At 44.8% G+C, this 19,985-nt stretch overlaps 1 protein-coding gene across 1 annotated transcript in view; it reads left to right on the top strand.

The window, feature by feature from the left end:
• Positions 1 to 1,091: 1,091 nt before the first annotated feature.
• NUFIP2 (nuclear FMR1 interacting protein 2) overlaps positions 1,092 to 19,985 on the top strand; it is a 38,725-nt gene continuing 19,831 nt past the window's right edge. The window contains exons 1-2 of the mRNA XM_033184395.1: positions 1,092 to 1,600; positions 8,820 to 10,544. Coding sequence (XP_033040286.1) covers positions 1,324 to 1,600; positions 8,820 to 10,544 — 2,002 coding nt within the window. The 5' untranslated portion in view covers positions 1,092 to 1,323. The remainder of the gene's footprint in view (positions 1,601 to 8,819; positions 10,545 to 19,985) is intronic.

Raw genomic sequence — 19,985 nt, 5'->3', positions numbered from 1 at the left:
ATATGAATGTACCTAATGCTCCTGAACTCTACACTTAATATTAAGATGGTAAGTTTTATATTATGAATATTTTACAATTAAAAAAATCCCCCAACCTATAACATACATTGGGAAAAGTACATTTTACCTGTATATTCAGTTTAACAAATAATCACCACCAAATATATGTATAATCACCACCTAGCCCCCAAAATGAAATATTATCAGAGTAACCTGTTCCCTCCCCATCACAACCCTTTTCCTTCCTGAGTAACCACTATCATGGCTCTAATATTTGCTTTTGAAAATCATACTGTGATGTGGTAATGCAGGATAAGTTAAATCTACACTACAACACGCTACAGAATATTTCTTTAAATTTCATTTTTTCCATAAGTGCCAAAAAAAATCCCACTTAATAACTTTCAAGTGCTCTTTCTCCCCTTCCTTTGCTCTTCAAACTTCATATTCTAAAACCTATTTTGGTGCCATAGTTGACCTCACCTGCAGAGTTTAATTAAAAAAAAAAAAAAACCCACAACCTTCAGTGTAGATTTTCATTCCTCCCGCTCTCCCTTGCCTCCAACTACAAAGAAACAATGATTTAAACCCTTTGTGCCCTTTTAGAAAATTACACAGATACCCCATTGTGGAACCCTATAATCCCTTCGTGGAAAGGAAGAGATTAGCATATGAATACAAAGCAAAATGAATCCAGAATACAAAATGATCTACTGGATTGTGAAGCTCTTGTATTCTTAAAAATGTATTTATTTCCTCTTTTTGTATTGCACCTTTAGTGGTCTCAGGGTTAAGGGAATTGAGCTTCCCTTTCTGGTTACCCGGAAAAGGATTAAAAACAAAAAACAAAAAAACAAAAACAAAAAAACCACCAGATTCTAATAGGTGCAAAACCAACAGATGGCTCCCAGCGCCAGTGGAATTGCCAGTGGAATCTGCTACCCTCGACACGAGCTTGCTTGCCGGTGAGGAGTGTAGAAAGTGCTGTTCGCAGACTGCGTGGTGAAGGAGAGAAAGCGACAGAAGAGAGAGCCATAGTGCTGACGTTGAAGGCCCGGCCCCGTGAGGTTGCACAGGGTAAGTGGCGTTGGCCAGGCGGCAGCGGCGAAGGGGAAGGAAAGAGGATTTGAGCTGGGGGCGGGGCTTGCGGTACAGCGTGGCTCCTGATTGTTGGAGCGCGGCTGCCAATCTCGCAGAATCGCTCGGTTAACCAGTGCGCTGGCGAGACGCGCTCAGATATACTGAGTGAGCCCTGAGAAGCAGTCTCAGATCCTGACGGTGCAGCAGCCCGCAGCCTCAGCCAGGGAGTCCCAGCCGCTTTCAATGGAGGAGAAGCCCGGCCAGCCACAGCCTCAGCACCATCACAGCCACCACCATCCGCACCATCACCCTCAGCAGCAGCAGCAGCAGCCGCACCACCACCACCATTATTATTTCTACAACCACAGCCACAACCACCACCACCACCATCATCACCAGCAGCCTCACCAATACCTGCAGCATGGAGCCGAGGGCAGCCCCAAGGCCCAGCCAAAGCCGCTGAAACATGAGCAGAAACACACCCTCCAGCAGCACCAGGAAACGCCGAAGAAGAAAACAGGTCTGGGAGGGAGGACGGGTGGGGGAAGGGGGTTGGGGGTGGAGGACAGGGGAGATGGGGGTGGGGCTGGATCCGAAAAGCGCGGACGGGGTCGGGATATGTGTGTGTGTGTGCCCTCCGGCTCTGGGGATGCCCCTTTCATTCTAGGGCTCGGGCTGAGCAATGGGGTTTGCAGCGCCCTCGCCTTCCCTCCAGCATGGGAGAGGCCCAGCCAGGCCAGCGTGACCTTCCCGGCCCCCGCCCCGGCTGAAGGGAGACCCACTGGGTCGGTCTTGCAAGTCCAACCTCTTTATTCTTTTCCCATTCACCTCCCTGCGTCCCTGGAGTTACCTCAATATGGGGGCCCTGAGATGGGGTAAACCTACCCCCCAAAAAATCCCTCGAGGTGTAACTCAGGAAGGCCTAGCGAATCCCGCCTCGGATGGTGTCGCGAGACCCTTTTGCAGGCGGCGAGGGGTGGGTAGGTAGGCTGAGTTGAGGAAGTGCCCCTCACCCGCCACCCCAAGCCCACCTGTGGCCTTGGGGCTCCCCATCTTGTTGGGGGGGCTGTTGGGACCCCTCATCTCACGGGTCGTTTCCACCACTAAACGCCCTTTTTGGGCGCCGAACCCCGCAGTCTTGCCCAGCGGCTTCTCCCGAGGCTGGTGCCCCGGGCCCGCTCCCCCCAGAGCCGGCGCGGCTGGAATGTTCTCTCCTCCTCGCGGGGCCGCTTCCTGTCCGCCATGTTGGAAGCCGATTCCTGTCACCGACTCCGGCCCACTGAGGAGCGGAGGGGGAAGGGTGTCGAGGGCCACACGGCGCGTCGGGGCTGGGTGACCCGGGATCACCACCGGCCGCCGCCTCGCCCCCTGCACTGCGGGGGCGCCGCCGCCCCCCCGCTCCGCGGCCGCCCCTCCCCCGTCATCGGCCGGGGTTGTGTAACCCGGTGGCGGCGCGAGGCCCCGGGCGGGTCCCTGGGGTGAGGGGCGGGGGCGGTTGGGGTGGGGGAGGGAAGCGGCCACGAGGGGAGCGGCCTGCGCAGGGCCCCGCGCGCCAGCGGCCGCGTTTCCCGCTCCCGGGTGCGGCGGGCGGCGCGGGCAGTCGGGGCGGGGAGCCGGCCTCGAAGCGGAGCTGAGGGGAAGGAGGCCGCGGGCGGCGGCGGCGGCCGCGGCGCTCCTAGGGGCAGGAGGCCTGCGGGGGCGGCGGGGGGATTCATTTTGGGTAGAGGCGGTGCCTGAGACCGGGTGGGGTACCCAGCGGGAACCCAGCTCCCCGGTCACGAGTTTCTCTGCCACAGGAACCTCGTCTCCTGCCAGGTTCGCTCACGACTCCGCCTCTGAGGCTTTCACTTGGGCCTTTTCCTTCTAGCAGCTCATTTTCTACAAAAAAAACACAAAAACCTTGTTCCATTCCCCTCCCCACCCTGCACTTAACCTTCTGAGCTTCTTAGTGTCTTTGAGGTGAGGGATTTTTAAAAATGTTAGGATGAGGAAGAGGGCGAGCTTTTTGACCCCCTTTCTTGTCCTTAAGGGTGAACCCAAGTGGCTCATCCATGAGGTTAGATTACTACCATCTTGCCTCGGATGAGGCTTCTCTCCATGTTAAAAAGAAAGGTGTTTTTTCGTATTTTAAAATCGATATTGATCCCCAAACTAATATTAACAAACGAGAAATTGAGGGTAAAAGTCATGTAAGAAAGTATTTCACGAGAAGTAAGTTTAAAAGTTTATAACCCACGCAGATTTTAAAAAATAAGGGCTCTTTATAAATCGAAGAGAAAGGAAGCATAAAGCGTGTGTTAAACCCAGCGTATCAAATTTGATAGAAGGAATTGTTGAGAGCTGGAGAAAAACTAAGTGCTTTTTTTTATTGCAGATTGTAACTTGAAGACTGAAATTAGAATGTTAGATTTTCCATTTTGGGAGTTCGTTAGGGACCCGATGGTATGCAACAGAAGTGAACACATAACACACGAGTTAGGTGTTTAATCCTAAAGATTTGGAGCAGTTTAAAGACTGTTAGGGACTACATAACTAGATTTTTTTAGCATTAGATCTTGTTCAAAAGATGAGAAAATACTACCGTGTTATGGCTGCATAAGGCAATATTACTGTTGAGACTGAAAAATTGTATTTTATCGGTCAGGTTAATATACTTTTGCAAGACTTCTCTCTACATGTGGAAGCAGCCCCTAAACCATTCAAGGTGGTGTTCCTCCAAATATTTCTTATCTTGGAAGACGTGGATAAAGAGGAGAAAACTGGAATTAGGAGTTTTGACAGAGTATAAACAATTTGGGGCGAGTGTATGGTTTGGTCACAGTACTGTTGCTTTGACATGCATTATGCTAATAACTAAGAAAACATTACAGTATTTTTGAAATTTATCTGTAACATGTTGAGGTAGGCTTTTGTAACCCATTACTCACAAACCTAAAGAGAAACAGTTTTTTTTTTGTTTATCCAGAAGAGGGCGCAAGAGAAGGCAAAATGTGTTGAGTAATTTGTTTCTAATTGAAAAGCTAGATTTATCAGGACTCAAGTTTTGCTGAGTCTTTTGAAAGTAGGATTAGTATGTATAAGCAGCCCTAAATAATAAAAGCGCTAGGAGTCCTTTAATTTCTTAAATTTATTCTATAATGTTTACATTTTTCTTAAATAAGATATAAAAAAATTTATTTCTGGCATACTTGATACATATCAACAAGGTTGTCATGAGGAAAGTTTTATGTAGTTAAACGAGATTTTCTTTCTTTTTTTGTTATTAAAACTTGCAGGTGGGAGCACAGTGGCTTCTAAGCCGTTTTTTCATTGTTTGGTGAATTCTGATAGCTGAGTCACTACAAACTAGAATCTTAGGAAGAATTATTCTAGTTAGTTTTGGTTCAGCTCAGTTTGGAGATTGGATTTTTTGCTATTTCAGGTTGCTCATCTTTAATTGAAATCTGAAAAGTTGTGACTAATGGACCCAAGGATACAAACCTTTGTTTAACCTGTTGGTATGTTAAATGATATAGGTAGTCTTGTATTCCCTCCAGAGTTAGGTAATGTATGTTACATTTTTGAATTTTTTAAGTGTGGCTTGAATTCCTGCAACAGGACAACATTAAAGGAACAAGAAGCTTAAAAGCAAAAAGTTATGCTATGAAATAATGAATGTCAATGCAAAAGCTTATTTAAAACATAACAGCTGGTTTCCAACTGTTTCCAAGTTGTATCTGTTAAAAATGATGACAGCCTTTGTTTAGGGGACTTTCTGCTTTTCTTTGTTTCCTTTCTTTTTTTTTTTTTTTGAGGCGGAGTCTCACTCTGTGGCCTAGGCCGGAGTGCAGTGGCATGATCTCAGCTCACTGCAACCTCTGCGTCCCAGGTTCAAGCGACTCTCCTGCCTCAGCCCCCTGAGTAGCCGAGATTACAGGAGTACGCTAACATGCCCAGCTAATTTTTTTTTTTTTTTTTTTTTTTTTTTTTTGATTTTTAGTAGAGGTGGGACTTCACCATATTGGCCAGACTGTTCTCAAATTCCTGACCTCAAATGATTCACCTGCCTGGGATCCCAAAGTGCTGAGATTACAGATGTGAGCCACTGCTCCTGGCATTTTTCTGAGGAAAAAATAAGCTTTTAGAAAACATCCTGGCCGGGCGCGGTGGCTCAAGCCTGTAATCCCAGCACTTTGGGAGGCCGAGATGGGCGGATCACGAGGTCAGGAGATCGAGACCATCCTGGCTAACATGGTGAAACCCCGTCTCTACTAAAAATACAAAAAACTAGCCGGGCGAGGTGGCGGGCGCCTGTAGTCCCAGCTACTCGGGAGGCTGAGGCAGGAGAATGGCGTGAACCCGGGAGGCGGAGCTTGCAGTGAGCCGAGATTGCGCCACTGCACTCCAGTCTGGGCGACAGAGCGAGACTCTGCCTCAAAAAAAAAAAAAAAAAAAAAAAAGAAAACATCCTAAGCAATAATCTCTTTCTTCCTGTTTCATAGTTAAAATTGTGCCACCAAAAATTTGATTTGATCAGCTATCAGCTTTTCCAGCAGCCAAAAAATTTTAAAAAATGTAACCCTGTGGAATCTAAGAACTCTTTAAGAGTTCTAAGAAATCTTAAGAGGTTGGTGTGGTGGCTCTCACCTGTAATCCCAGCACTTTGGGAGGCCAAGGCAGGTGGATCACTTGAGGTCAAGAGTTTGAAACCAGCCAGGCCAACGTGGCGAAACCAGGCATTGTGGTGCATGCCTGTAATCCCATCTACTTGGGAGGCTGAGGCAGGAGAATCTCTTGAACCTGGGAGGCAGAGGTTGTGGTGAGCCAGGATCACACCATTGCACTCCAGCCTGGGCCACAGAGTGAGACTCTGTCTCAAAAAAAAAAGGAAAAAAATAACTCTTACAAGATGTATTATCTCGTACAAGTTTTGTGCCAGTCTGTTTTAGGAATGATTATGCCTTGAATATGTTTTCTTGGGTTACCTTAATACAGGAGAAGAAAATGCCTTTATTTGTTCAGTTTTAGTATTTGTACCTTTTTTCTTTTTTTTTTTTTTGAGACGGCGTCTCGCTCTGTCGCCCAGGCTGGGGTGCAGTGGCGCAATCTGGGCTCACTGCAAGCTCCGCCTCCCAGGTTCACGCCATTCTCCTGCCTCAGCCTCCCGAGTAGCTGGGACTGCAGGCGCCTGCCACCACGCCCGGCTAATTTTTTTGCATTTTTAGTAGAGACGGGGTTTCACCATGTTAGCCAGGATGGTCTCGATCTCCTGACCTCATGATCCTCCTGCCTCAGCCTCCCAAAGGAGGCTGAGCCACCGCACCTGGCCATTGTACCTTTTTTTCTAATGTAGAATGAGTAAGTCTTGTTGTAAATCTAATAGACTTATACATTAAGTTATTTTGGAACAGTGATTCTCAGACTTATAAAAATAGCAGTATTTCTATTAGACTCCTCATTTCTGCTGCCTTAAATATGTGGAGTTTCCTATTGTGTTTTTTTGTTTTTTGTTTTTTGAAACAGTTTTGCTCTTGTTGTCCAGGCTGGAATGCAATGGCCCAGTCTGGGCTCACTACAACCTCCGCCTCCCGGATTCAAGCTATTCTCCTGCCTCAGCCCCCCAAGTAGCTGGGATTACAGGCGTGCACCACCATGCCTGGCTAATTTTGTATTTTTAGCTTTGTATTTGTAATTTTGTATTTTAGAGACGGGGTTTCACCATGTTGATCAGGCTGGTCTCGAACTCCTGACCTCAAATGATGCACCCACCTTGGCCTCCCAAAATGCTGGGATTATAGGCATTAGCCACTGAACCTAGCCTGTATATCTGTTTCTAATGAGTTGACCTCAAGATGCTTTTGTGAACATTTCATAAAAAGGTAGATAACTAATAGCACCATTTTGTTATAGTGGAAAACTATTTGCATTAGCTATAATAGAATTGACTTTTTATGGTGGTTGAAGGTTTTTTTTTTTTCCTTGAGAGAGGGTCTCACTTTGTCACCCAGGCTAGAAGGCAGTGGTGCCATCTCAGTACCTGCTCACTGCAGCCTCGACCTCCGAGGTTCAAGCTATCTTCCTCCCTTAACAGCCCCAGCTGGGAGTATAGGCACATGCCCCATGCCCAGCTAATTTTTGTGTTTTTAGTAGAGACAGGGTTTCTCCATGTTGCCCAGGCTGGTCTTGAACTCCTGAACTCAAGCAGTCTGCCTGCCTTGGCCTTCCAAAGTGCTAGGATTACAGACATGAGCCACTGGCAGTTGACGGTTTTTAATTAAACCTGAATACCATAACACTAAAAAATTAGATCGGCCGGGCGCGGTGGCTCAAGCCTGTAATCCCAGCACTTTGGGAGGCCAAGACCGGCAGATCACGAGGTCAGGAGATCGAGACCATCCTGGCTAACACGGTGAAACCCCGTCTCTACTGAAAATACAAAAAACTAGCCGGGCGAGGTGGCGGGAGCCTGTAGTCCCAGCTACTCGGGAGGCTGAGGCAGGAGAATGGCATAAACCCGGGAGGCAGAGCTTGCAGTGAGCTGAGATCTGGCCACTGCACTCCAGTCCGGGCGACAGAGCGAGACTCCGCCTCAAAAAAATAAAATAAAATAAAAAATAAAAAATTAGATCCTTTTTATTGTAGTTTTGTTAAATATTTTCTCGTCGCATCTTTTGAGTCAAGGCAGTATTGCATAGTGGTAGGAAACCATGGATTGCAGATAGACTGGAGGTCAGATTTCCACTGACAGAACTGGAATTCTGTCAGTTGTCAGGATTGACAATTTACTTCATCTCTCAAAGTCTGTTTATCTAAATGTAAAATGAAGAAAATATGTTTTATAAAGGTTAGAAACATTGGGGCATAGATATTTTAGTTTCACGTATTAACGGTGTGATCCAATATCTGGGAAGTGTCAAAATGAAATTTAAGAATACTTTAGAAAAAGTTCACACGTTTTAGATAGTTGTCTGATAGATGCATTGGAAATTGCTGATAGTGACTACCAGCTATTTATGGTTTTGTAGAAATGAAGTCTTTAATTTCCTTTTAATAATTACTGTTTCAATAAAACTTGATTTTTGCCCAGAGGGTATCTCTGCTCTGAATTGTAAAGAAAATTTTAGGCCTGGTGCGTGACTCACGCCTGTAATCCCAGCACTTTGGGAGGCCGAGGCTGGCGAATCACGAGGTCAGGAGATCAAGACCATCCTGGCTAACACGGTGAAACCCCATCTCTACTAAAAATCCAAAAAACATTAGCTGGGCGTGGTGGCGGGCGCCTGTAGTCCCAGCTACTCTGGAGGCTGAGGCAGGAGAATGGCGTGAACCCGGGAGGCGAAGGTTGCAGTGAACCGAGATCACGCCACTGCACTCCAGCCTGGGCGACAGAACGAGACTCCGTCTCAAAAAAAAAGAAAATTTTATAACAGCCTTGTGAGAGTGATGGGTAGATTGATTCTGTTAGATGAGAGGTATTTGGCATACTGCTTAAGAGGTCTTGTTTTTTCTGGCCTCAGACTTTGCTTTGAATCTTGGCTCAGTTCTACCTCTTGCTTTGCTTAGCAGTAGATTGCATTTCCTAGTCTGTAAAATGGGGCTGACAAGTGTCTTCTCATAGAGATGTGAAATAATATAAACTACAGTTCATAGCATAGTGTCTAGCATACAGTAAATAAACAGTTCTTAAATGTTAGGTATTAGTGTAATTTACATGTTGTGATTTTTTTTTTTTAAATAAACCGTTTTTTTCCCTCCCCTAGGCTATGGTGAACTAAATGGTAATGCTGGAGAAAGAGAAATATCTTTAAAGAACCTGAATTCTGATGAAGCCACCAACCCTATTTCCAGGGTCCTCAATGGCAACCAGCAAGTTGTAGACACTAGCCTGAAGCAGACTGTAAAGGCCAACACCTTTGGGAAAGCAGGAATTAAAACGAAGAATTTCATTCAGAAAAACAGTATGGACAAAAAGAATGGGAAGTCTTACGAAAATAAATCTGGAGAGAACCAGTCTGTAGATAAGTCTGATACTATACCAATTCCAAATGGTGTGGTAACAAATAATTCTGGCTATATTACTAATGGTTATATGGGTAAAGGAGCAGATAATGATGGTAGTGGATCTGAGAGTGGATATACAACTCCTAAAAAAAGGAAAGCTAGGCGCAATAGTGCCAAGGGTTGTGAAAACCTTAATATAGTACAGGACAAAATAATGCAACAAGAGACCAGTGTCCCAACCTTAAAACAGGGACTTGAAACTTTCAAGCCTGACTATAGTGAACAAAAGGGAAATCGAGTAGATGGTTCGAAGCCCATTTGGAAGTATGAAACTGGGCCTGGAGGAACAAGTCGAGGAAAACCTGCTGTGGGTGATATGCTTCGGAAAAACTCAGAGAGTAAACCTGGTGTGAGCAGCAAAAAGTTTGATGATCGGCCCAAAGGAAAGCATGCTTCAGCTGTTGCCTCCAAAGAGGACTCATGGACCCTATTTAAACCACCCCCAGTTTTTCCAGTGGACAATAGCAGTGCTAAAATAGTTCCTAAAATAAGTTATGCAAGCAAAGTTAAGGAAAACCTCAACAAAACTATACAGAACTCTTCTGTGTCACCAACTTCATCATCATCATCATCATCATCTACTGGGGAAACTCAGACCCAATCATCAAGTCGCTTGTCCCAGGTCCCTATGTCAGCGCTGAAATCTGTTACTTCTGCCAACTTTTCTAATGGGCCTGTTTTAGCAGGAACTGATGCAAATGTTTATCCTTCAGGGGGTCAGCCACTGCTAACTACTGCTGCTAATACTCTAACACCCATCTCTTCTGGGACAGATTCAGTTCTCCAGGACATGAGTCTAACTTCAGCAGCTGTTGAACAAATTAAGACTAGCCTTTTTATCTATCCTTCAAATATGCAAACTATGCTGTTGAGCACAGCACAAGTGGATCTGCCCTCTCAGACAGATCAGCAAAACCTGGGGGATATCTTCCAGAATCAGTGGGGTTTATCATTTATAAATGAGCCCAGTGCTGGCCCTGAGACTGGTATTGGGAAGTCATCAGAGCATAAAGTGATGGAGGTGACATTTCAAGGAGAATATCCTGCCACTTTGGTTTCACAGGGTGCTGAAATAATTCCCTCAGGAACTGAGCATCCTGTGTTCCCCAAGGCTTATGAGCTGGAGAAACGGACTAGTCCTCAAGTTCTGGGTAGCATTCTAAAATCTGGGACTACTAGTGAGAGTGGAGCCTTATCCTTGGAACCCAGTCATATAGGTGACCTGCAGAAAGCAGACACCAGTAGTCAAGGTGCTTTAGTGTTTCTCTCAAAGGACTACGAGATAGAAAATCAAAATCCTCTGGCCTCTCCTACGAACACTTTGTTAGGCTCTGCCAAAGAACAGAGATACCAGAGAGGCCTAGAAAGGAATGATAGCTGGGGTTCATTTGACCTGAGGGCTGCTATTGTATATCACACTAAAGGTAACTCATTTGTTTCCTATGCAAAGATTTTTATTGGCAAATTTAGTATATTTATATTAAGAGCATTTTAAGAGAATTAGTTGTTCATATTAAGAGTATTTTAAGAGAATGACAATGTGGATAAGCAGCTAACATCAAACTGATTCAGGGTCTTTGGAACTAGTAGGATTAAAATTTAGAAGAAATGTTCACTTTTCCAACTTAAAATGATTTTTAAAAATATAAACATAATTGACCTACCTGGTTCAAAGAAGTGAGGAGAACTTGCTTAAAGGTGTTGATGTTACATTTTCTCTTGACTGAGTGCTTAAAAAAATTTTTTATTGAACATATGTTCTCCTTCCTTTGCTTTTTTGTTTCTCCTTTGCTTTTTGTTTGTTTGTTTTTTCTTTGAGAGGGAGTCTCACTCTGTTGCCAGGCTGGAGTGCAGTGGTGTAATCCCGGCTCACTGCAACCTCCACCTCCCAGGTTCAAGCGATTCTCCTGCCTCAGCCTCCTGAGTAGCTGAGATTACAGGCACGTGCCACCACGCCCGGCTAGTTTTTATATTTTTACTAGAGATGGGGTTTCACCATGTTGGCAGGATGGTCTCGATCTCTTGACTTTGTGATCCACCTGCCTTGGCCTCCCAAAGTGCTGGGATTACAGGTATGTCGCCACCGCGCCCAGCTTCTTGTTTGTTTTTGAGACGTAGTCTCGCCCAGGCTGGAGTGCAGTGGTGGGATCTCGGCTCACCGCAACCTCCGCCTCCTGGGTTCAAGTGATTTTCCTGCCTCAGCCTCTCGAGTAGCTGGGATTATAGCCATGTGCCACCACGCCCAGCTTATTTTTGTATTTTGAGAGACTGGTTTCAACATGGTGGCCAGGCTGGTCTCAAACTCCTGACCTCGTGATCCGCCCGCCTCCGCTTCCCAAAGTGCTGGGATTACAGGTGTGAGCCACCGCGCCCAACTTCTTTGCTTTTTGTATCATATGCTTCTTTATTAGTGAGCTCATTTAGTAGTTCTAATTTGCTTAAAATGAGTAGAAGCACTATTTTTGAAGAGGAGTCTGATAAGTCTTAAAAGGAGTAATGGATGCCAATTTGTAACTAGAAAATAAGTTAGACAAATTACAATATCAAGCATGATTAGCATAGTCGAGACCAGGCTCTTGGGAGTCTTCTTTTCATAGCCCCAAAGCCCAAGTTTAAAGGGAACCAGGTATCTTTCAAGTTTCATGCTAATAACTTTTTCTTTTCTTTTTTTTTGAGATGGAGTCTCGCTCTTGTCGCCCAGGCTGGAGTTCGGTGGCGTGATCTTGACTCACTGCAACCTCTGCTTCCCGGGTTCAAGCGATTCTCCTGCCTCAGCCTCGCACATAGCTGGGATTACAGGCGCCCACCATCACACCTGGCTAATTTTTGTATTTTTAGTACAGATGGGGTTTCACCTTGTTGGCCAGGCTGCTCTCAAACTCCTGACCAGGTGATCCACCCACCTGGGTCTCCCAAAGTGCTGGGATTACAGATGTGAGCCACTGTGCCAGGCCTCGTGTTAATAACTTTCTTAGAATGTGATATGTTTGTGTCTTAAAGAAAATTTTGCTGTATGGCATAACTGTAATCTAAATCTTAAGAGCAAATAATGAGGTTTAACGAATGATGTTTATATCCTTTTGCTTTTGAGAACAGTGGGTTTCAGTATTCCCATACTTGGCTATGTCTTCCTCCCTTCTCTAACAGAAATGCATACTCCATGCATGCATGTACACACTTAGTACATAGTGTACATTCCCATTTTAATAGTGGTTCATTTAGGCAGTGACTTGCAGGGAAGGGGGACCATACCAGATTGTGGGAATTAGGTCATTACCATATTCTCTCTGGAAGAAATATTGCCTGAGAGATGAATAACAAAGAAATTTTGGGCGGATCACGAGGTCAGGAGATCGAAACCATCCTGGCTAACACGGTGAAACCCCGTCTCTACTAAAAATACAAAAAAAAAATTAGCTGGGTGAGGTGGCGGGCGCCTGTAGTCCCAGCTACTCGGGAGGCTGAGGCAGGAGAATGGCGTGAACCCGGGAGGCGGAGCTTGCAGTGAGCTGAGATCCGGCCACTGCACTCCAGCCTGGGGGCAGAGCGAGACTCTGTCTCAAAAAAAAAAAAAAAAAAAAAGAATTTATGTGACTTTTAAGCAAATTTCCTAGTCTGCATACCTTTCCTTATCTGCAAAGTAGAAGACTTGAGGATAATAAATAGATGTCCTTTTAATATTATTTTACTTCCTTAAAGATGGAAGTAGTAGAATTGCGTAATGGAAGTTTAAGTGTAGGAATTCTCACAGATAACATTTACCTGATTTCACTTGTTCTCCAGCTCTGCTCTTTGGAGGTAAATATAGGAGTTGTTTGTTTTTAGGAATATTAGGACAAAAAGAAATGCTTCATTTTTTTAAGACATGTATTGTACATTAGTTAACCTCTGTCGGGAGAGTTGGGTTTTTTGGTATTGCTTTCTGTGCTGTCTGCCCTCTAGAGACTGTCACTAGAAAATGTTTACCCAAGTATTTTGCACTGGTGATCATTATGTGAGCCTGAGAGGATATCTAGTTGTGTTATGTTCTCTTACCATCTGCAGAAAAATTGTGGGAGGCCCAGTGTGGTGGATCATGCCTGTAATCCCAGCACTTTGGGAGGCTGAAGTGGGAGGATCACTTGAGCTGAGGAGTTTGAGGCCAGCCTGGGCAACAATGTGTAGTCCCAGCTACTTGGGAGGCTTAGGAGGGAGGATCACTTGTGCCTGGGAGATCCAGGTCTGCAGTGAGCTATGATTGCACCACTGCACTCAAGCCTGGGCAGCAGAGTGAGACCATGTCTTTCAAAACAAAACAACAAAACGTGGGATGTGCTCCCTTAGGTGACTGGTTAATAGTTTTGTGTACAATTTCTATTATGTGGAATTGCAGGCCGTTTTTAAATGGGAATGTTAACTTTAGATAAGCTGAATACCCCTATATGGGTGCAGTTATATTTAGTTTTGCTGGTGTTAATGAAAAAATTTGCTTTAGGTAAAGTGTGTCATCTTGAGTTTTGTATTTGGACATGATTGGAAATTAATCAGATTGGCATCAAAATTTTTACCCCTCTAGAACAATAAATAATATTCAGTTCAATTAGTTTCCAGAGTAGCAAGTTCTTTGAATTCCTGCCAAATGTTGATCGGTCTATGAGTGGTCCATTGGCCCACTCATTTTTCTTTACTTGAATTAGATTTGAAGATCTTTTATAAGTGAAGGCTTTTTTTTTTTTTTTTTAAGTTAAACTCTAGAAGAAGTCAATCAGTTGGGCTACTGGAATATCCTTTAAGAATATCTGTATTATTTTCTTCGTCCTTTAGTGTAGTCTTCAAATATTCAGTAGTAATCTCTAAGTGAGTTGAAGTTGGGCTTAGAATTGGAAGTTTTCTGCATTTCTCCTAACTTAAAAAATAAGCTGTTCAGCAACTTAATTTGAAAATAGTGGTTAAGAGAGTACATTATGTCACTTCTTTGGGAATGGTGTGCTATTTATTTATATAAAGGAAGATATTTTTATTTTTATTTTGTTTTATTTTTTGTTGTTTGTTTGTTTGTTTTGAGACAGGGTCTTAGTCTGTTGCCCAGTCTGGAGTGCAGTGTTGCAATCTCGGCTCACTGCAACCTCTGCTGCCTGGGTTCAAGTGATTCTCCTGCCTCAGCCTCCTGAGTAGCTGGGATTACAGGTGCACACCACCATGCCTGGCTAATTTTGTATTTTTAGTAGAGATGAGGTTTTACCATGTTGGTCAGGCTGGTCTCCTGACCTCATGGATCCACCTGCCTTGGCCTCCCAAAGTGCTGGGATTACAGGTGTGAGCCACTGCATCCAACAAAGAAAGGTGTTTATTTGACTCAGGTTTTGGCAGCTGGGAAGTCCAAGTGCATGGCGGCGGCTTCTGGCAAGGGCTTTTTTTTTTTTTTTTTTTTTTTTTTGAGGCGGAGGTCTCGCTCTGTCGCCCGGACTGGAGTGCAGTGGCCGGATCTCAGCTCACTGCAAGCTCCGTCTCTCAGGTTTACGCCATTCTCCTGCCTCAGCCTCCCGAGTAGCTGGGACTACAGGCGCCTGCCACCTCGCCGGCTAGTTTTTGTATTTTTAGTAGAGACGGGGTTCACCTTGTTAGCCAGGATGGTCTCGATCTCCTGACCTCGTGATCCGCCGTCTCGGCCTCCCAAAGTGCTGGGATTACAGGCTTGAGCCACCGCGCCCGGCCTTTTTTTTTTTTTTTTTAAATACAGGAACTTTTTAGATAAGTGTAATATGGATTTTTAAAAATTTGAGTGTTAAGTACAGTTGAGGGTATGAAGTAAAGATACAATAGAGCATAAAAGGGATTTGTGTGGATTCTGATTCTTGGGATTTTCCTTTTAGCCTTTTTTTTTTTTTTTTTTAATTAAAGAGACAGGATCTCATTGTCACCCAGGCTGGAGTGCAGTGGCACTATCATAGCTCATTGCATCCTGGAACTGGGCTCAATCTCTCCTCCTTCGTCAGCCTCCTGAGTAACTGGTACTACAGGTGTGTGCCGCCATGCCTGGCCTCTTAGCTTTTTATATCTGTTATGCTATTAACTTTGCTTTCTTTTTTTTTCTTTTTTGTTTTTTGAGACAGGGTGTTGCTGTGTGTTGTTGAGGCTGGAGTACAGTGGTGCGGTCATAGCTCACTGTAGCCTTGAACTCCTGGGCTCAGCTGATCCTCCTGCCTCAGCCTCCTGAATAGCTGGGACAGCAGGTGTGCACCGCAATGCCTGGCTAATTTTTTTATTTTTATTTTTTGAGACGAAGTCTCGCACTGTTGCCCTGGCTGGAGTGCAGTGGCGTGATCTCAGCTCACTGCAACCTCTGCCTCGCAGGTTCAAGAGATTTATCCTGCCTTAGCCTCCCTAGTAGCTGAGATTACATGCATGAGCCACTGTGCCTGACCGCCCAGCTAAGTTTTGTGTGTGTATATATGTATATAGTGACGGTGTCTCTGTATTTTACCTAGGCTGGTCTTGAACTCCTGGCCACAAGGGATCCTCCTGCCTCAGCCTCCCAAAGTGCTAGAATTATAGGTGTGGGCCACCATGCCTGTCCTAACTTTTCTTTTCTTTTCTTTTCTTTTTTTTTTAAGACAGAGCCTCACTCTGTCACCCAGGATGGAGTACAATGGTGCGATCTTGGCTCGCTGCAACCTCTGCCTCCTGGGTTCAAGTGATTCTGCCTCAGCCTCCCAAGTAATGAGGATTACAGGCGTGTACCACCGTGCCTGGCTAATTTTTTGTGTTTTTAGTAGAGATGGGGTTTCGCCATGTTGGCCAGACTGTTCTTGAACTCTTGACTTCAAATGATTCGTCTGCCTTCACCTCTGAAAGTGCTGGGATTACAGGCGTGAGCCACTGTGTCCAGCCTAATTTTTGTATTTTTAGTAGAAATGGGGTTTCACCACGTTGGCCAGACTTGTCACAAACACCTGACCTCAAGTAATCTGCCTGCCTCGGCCTCCCAAAGTGCTGGGATTATAGGCATAAGCCATCACACCTGGCTCCGATGGCTTTTTTAAGAGACAAAGTCTCACCCCATGACTCAGGGTGGAATGCAGTGGTACAATCCTAGCTCACTGCACCCTTGAACTCCTGGGCTTAAGGGATCCTCCCTCCTCAGCCTCCTGTGTGCGTAGCTGGGACCATATAGGTTCATGCCACCACCCATGTTGTCTGGGCTGGTCTGGAATTCCTGCCTTCAAGTGATCCTTCTGCTTCAGCCTCCTTAAGTATTGGGATTACAGGCATGAGCTGCCATGTCCAGTTTGTGATGGCTCTTAGTGTATGTGGGACATATACCTGTGCCTTCTTAAAAGTTGTTATCTCAGCCGGGCGCGGTGGCTCAAGCCTGTAATCCCAGCACTTTGGGAGGCCGAGACGGGCGGATCACGAGGTCAGGAGATCGAGACCATCCTGGTAAACACGGTGAAACCCCGTCTCTACTAAAAAATACAAAAAACTAGCCGGGCGAAGTGGTGGGCGCCTGTAGTCCCAGCTACTCGGGAGGCTGAGGCAGGAGAATGGCGTAAACCGGGAGCGGAGCTTGCAGTGAGCTGAGATCCGGCCCAGCACTCCAGCCTGGGCAACAGAGCGAGACTCCGTCTCAAAAAAAAAAAAAAAAAAAAGTTGTTATCTCAGTCATTTGAAGCCAAGTCTTTTGAAATAATAATTGATATGAGTTGTGTGTTTGGTCAGAGTGCCAATTGAACTGGGTTGATCTGTCTTTTTTTTTTTTTTTTTTTTTTTTTTTTTTTTTTTTTTTTTTTTTTTTTTTTTTTTTTGAGACGGAGTCTTGCTCTTTCGCCCGGGCTGGAGTGCAGTGGCCGGATCTCAGCTCACTGCAAGCTCCGCCTCCCGGGTTTACGCCATTCTCCTGCCTCAGCCTCCGGAGTAGCTGGGACTACAGGCGCCCGCCACCTCGCCCGGCTAGTTTTTTGTATTTTTAGTAGAGACGGGGTTTCACCGTGTTAGCCAGGATGGTCTCGATCTCCTGACCTCGTGATCCGCCCGTCTCGGCCTCCCAAAGTGCTGGGATTACAGGCTTGAGCCACCGCGCCCGGCCTGATCTGTCTTGCATGGCTATTACGGCACTGAAGGATATGAAGCATTTGAAATGCTGACATTTTGGTCTATTTGTTTTATTTATTTATTTATTTATTTTATTATTATTATTTTTTTGAGACGGAGTCTCGCTCTGTCGCCCAAGCTGGAGTGCAGTGGCCGGATCTCAGCTCACTGCAAGCTCCGCCTCCCGGGTTCACGCCATTTTCGTGCCTCAGCCTCCCGAGTAGCTGGGACTACAGGCGCCCGCCACCTCGCCCGGCTAGTTTTTTGTACTTTTTAGTAGAGACGGGGTTTCACTGTGTTAGCCAGGATGGTCTCGATCTCCTGACCTTGTGATCCGCCCGCCTCGGCCTCCCAAAGTGCTGGGATTACAGGCTTGAGCCACCGCGCCCGGCCGGTCTATTTGTTTTAAAGTAGGCTGGGGCCAGACATGGCTCACACCTGTAATCCCAGCACACTGGGAGGCCGAGGCGGGTAGATCACCTGAGGTTAGGAGTTTGAGACCAGCCTGGCCAACATGGCGAAACCCCATCTCTACTGAAAATAAAAAAATTAGCCAGGCATAGTGGCGTAGGCCTGTAGTCCCTGCTAATTGGAGGGCTGAGGTGGGAGAATCGCTTGAATCTGGGAGGTGGAAGTTGAAGTGAGGCCGAGATCTCACCACTGCACTCTATCCAGCCTAGGAGACAGAGCGAGACTTCATCTCAAAAAATGAAAATAAAAATAGTCTGCATACTGTGGCTCTTGCCTATAATCCTAGCATTTTTGAAGGCGTTTTTTGAAGGCTGAGGCAGGAAGAGATCTGCTTGAGCCAAGGAGTTTGAGATCAGCCTGGGCGACATAGCGAGTCCTGATTGCTACAAAAAAATTTTAAGCATTAGCTGGGCATGGTGGCATGTGGAGGCTGAGATGGAGGATATCACCAAGCCCAAGAGGTCAAGGATACGGTGAGCCATAATCATGCTGTTGCACTCAAGGTTATGCAACAGAGTGAGACCCTGTCTCAAAAACAAAACAGTTGGTATTAAGCAATTGCTTACAGATCTATGTTCACGTAAATTAATAGGGCACCGATTTGGGTAGACTGGAAGCCATTTTTCTGTTGACTAGAAGATCAGTTTCTTGGAATAGTGCAGGCAGAGGTATAATAAAGGTTTTCTGCTTTGTATTTTCAACCATGTAAATGATCTGAAGTTTTAAAAATCATTTTTTAAAAAAGCTTTTAGATTGGGAAAGGGCATAAGGGAATGGATAAGATTACATCAACAAGATTTGGGAAACAGGATATGAAGAGACAAATTATGATTAATCCATAAAATTGATAGGGACTAGGCATAGTTGACATTTGTTTACAGAAGGATCTGAATATTAAATTTTCTCTTCTAAACACAATGTGAATAAGTATTTTCACGTTTGCTGCATTTTATTGAAATTGCTACCTGAATGCCTGTGGCATCACAGCTGTCTTCCTAATAATCTTATTAATGTGCACCTGCAAATTTGACAGTTTTAAGGTTTGCTTTGGTTTTAGCCCTGGTTGGATTCCCTAGATTTGGAAAGGATCCCTGTTTATGAGGATATAATAATATGGGACATGTAGGAATGAATATAACAAATAATTCCTAATTTGGTATAAGGTCTCCTTTCTCCCAGTGAGAGAACTCATACTGGCTGTTTAGCACCCATACTGGCTTCTTGATGTGTCATGATGTCTGCTTTATGAATACAGTAATAATAAATTCACCTTGATACTGGTGAAAGATCACTTGTAAGGAATTTATGGAAGTTAAAATTTAACTTCCAGTTTTCACTAGCTTAAGTCCTGAGTGTGAGGGAAATAACCATCTGTGCTGTAAGAAGAGCAGACACTATTACTGTAATGGTAGTAGCAAACCAGGAATTGTTTATTACTATTATAGTAGTAGCAGTTCCATTCCAAGCAACTTTTACCCTTATAAAGTACATGGGATTAGAATAAGTAGAGCAGTAGAAAAGAGAAAAATAACAAAAAACAACTTGAGTTCTGAGTTTCTATTTAGGGGTAGTCTGGATAATTCTTATCCTGGTTTGTTGTAGCTTCAGAGAAGAGTTCATTAAGGGGTCTACTGAAAAGGTGGTGACTTCTAACTATCTTAATTCAGAATTACTTGAAAACATGCTGTTGTCTTCTCTTCTCTCTTTTCTTTTGCTTTCTTTCTCTTCCTTTCCCTTTCCTTTTCCCTTTCCCTTTTCGACAGAATTTCACTGTTGTTGCCCAGGCTGGAGTCCAATGGCGTGATCTCGGCTCACTGCAACCTCTGCCTCCTGGGCTCAAGTGATCTGCCTCAGCCTCCTGAGTAGCTGGTATTACAGGCGTGCATCACCACGCTCGGCTAATTTTGTATTTTTAGTAGACACTGAGGTTTCACCATGTTGGTCAGGCTGGTCTCAAAAACTCCTGACCTCAGGTGATCCACCCGCCTTGGCCTCCCAAAGTGCTGGGATTACAGCCGTAAACCACCGCACGCGGCCTGAAAACATGCTATATTTCTCTCTGGGTATTGTCAAACTGAAAAAGGGTGTTAGAAATTTCTGACAAGCTTCTTTGTAAAAGAATAGGCAAGTATGGCAGACTGGTTAAGAAAAAGGAAATCAGAACAGCAAAACATGGTATAATAACCTGTAATCATCCAAAAAAATGGGCAAATCTGAATTAAAGGGGAAAAGCAGAATTTTAATTTATCATGTCATCATCCTTGCCGAATTGTACAGGATTTGATCTAAAATGTCTTAATAAGGGATTGGAAAGCATGATTAGT

This window comes from Trachypithecus francoisi, unplaced genomic scaffold (assembly GCF_009764315.1).
Source record: "Trachypithecus francoisi isolate TF-2019V2 unplaced genomic scaffold, Tfra_2.0 Lachesis_group20, whole genome shotgun sequence".
In the NCBI taxonomy this organism is placed as follows: Eukaryota; Metazoa; Chordata; class Mammalia; order Primates; family Cercopithecidae; genus Trachypithecus; species Trachypithecus francoisi.
The sequence above is the reverse complement of the archived record's forward strand: the minus strand, read 5'-3'. Positions and strand labels throughout refer to the sequence as shown.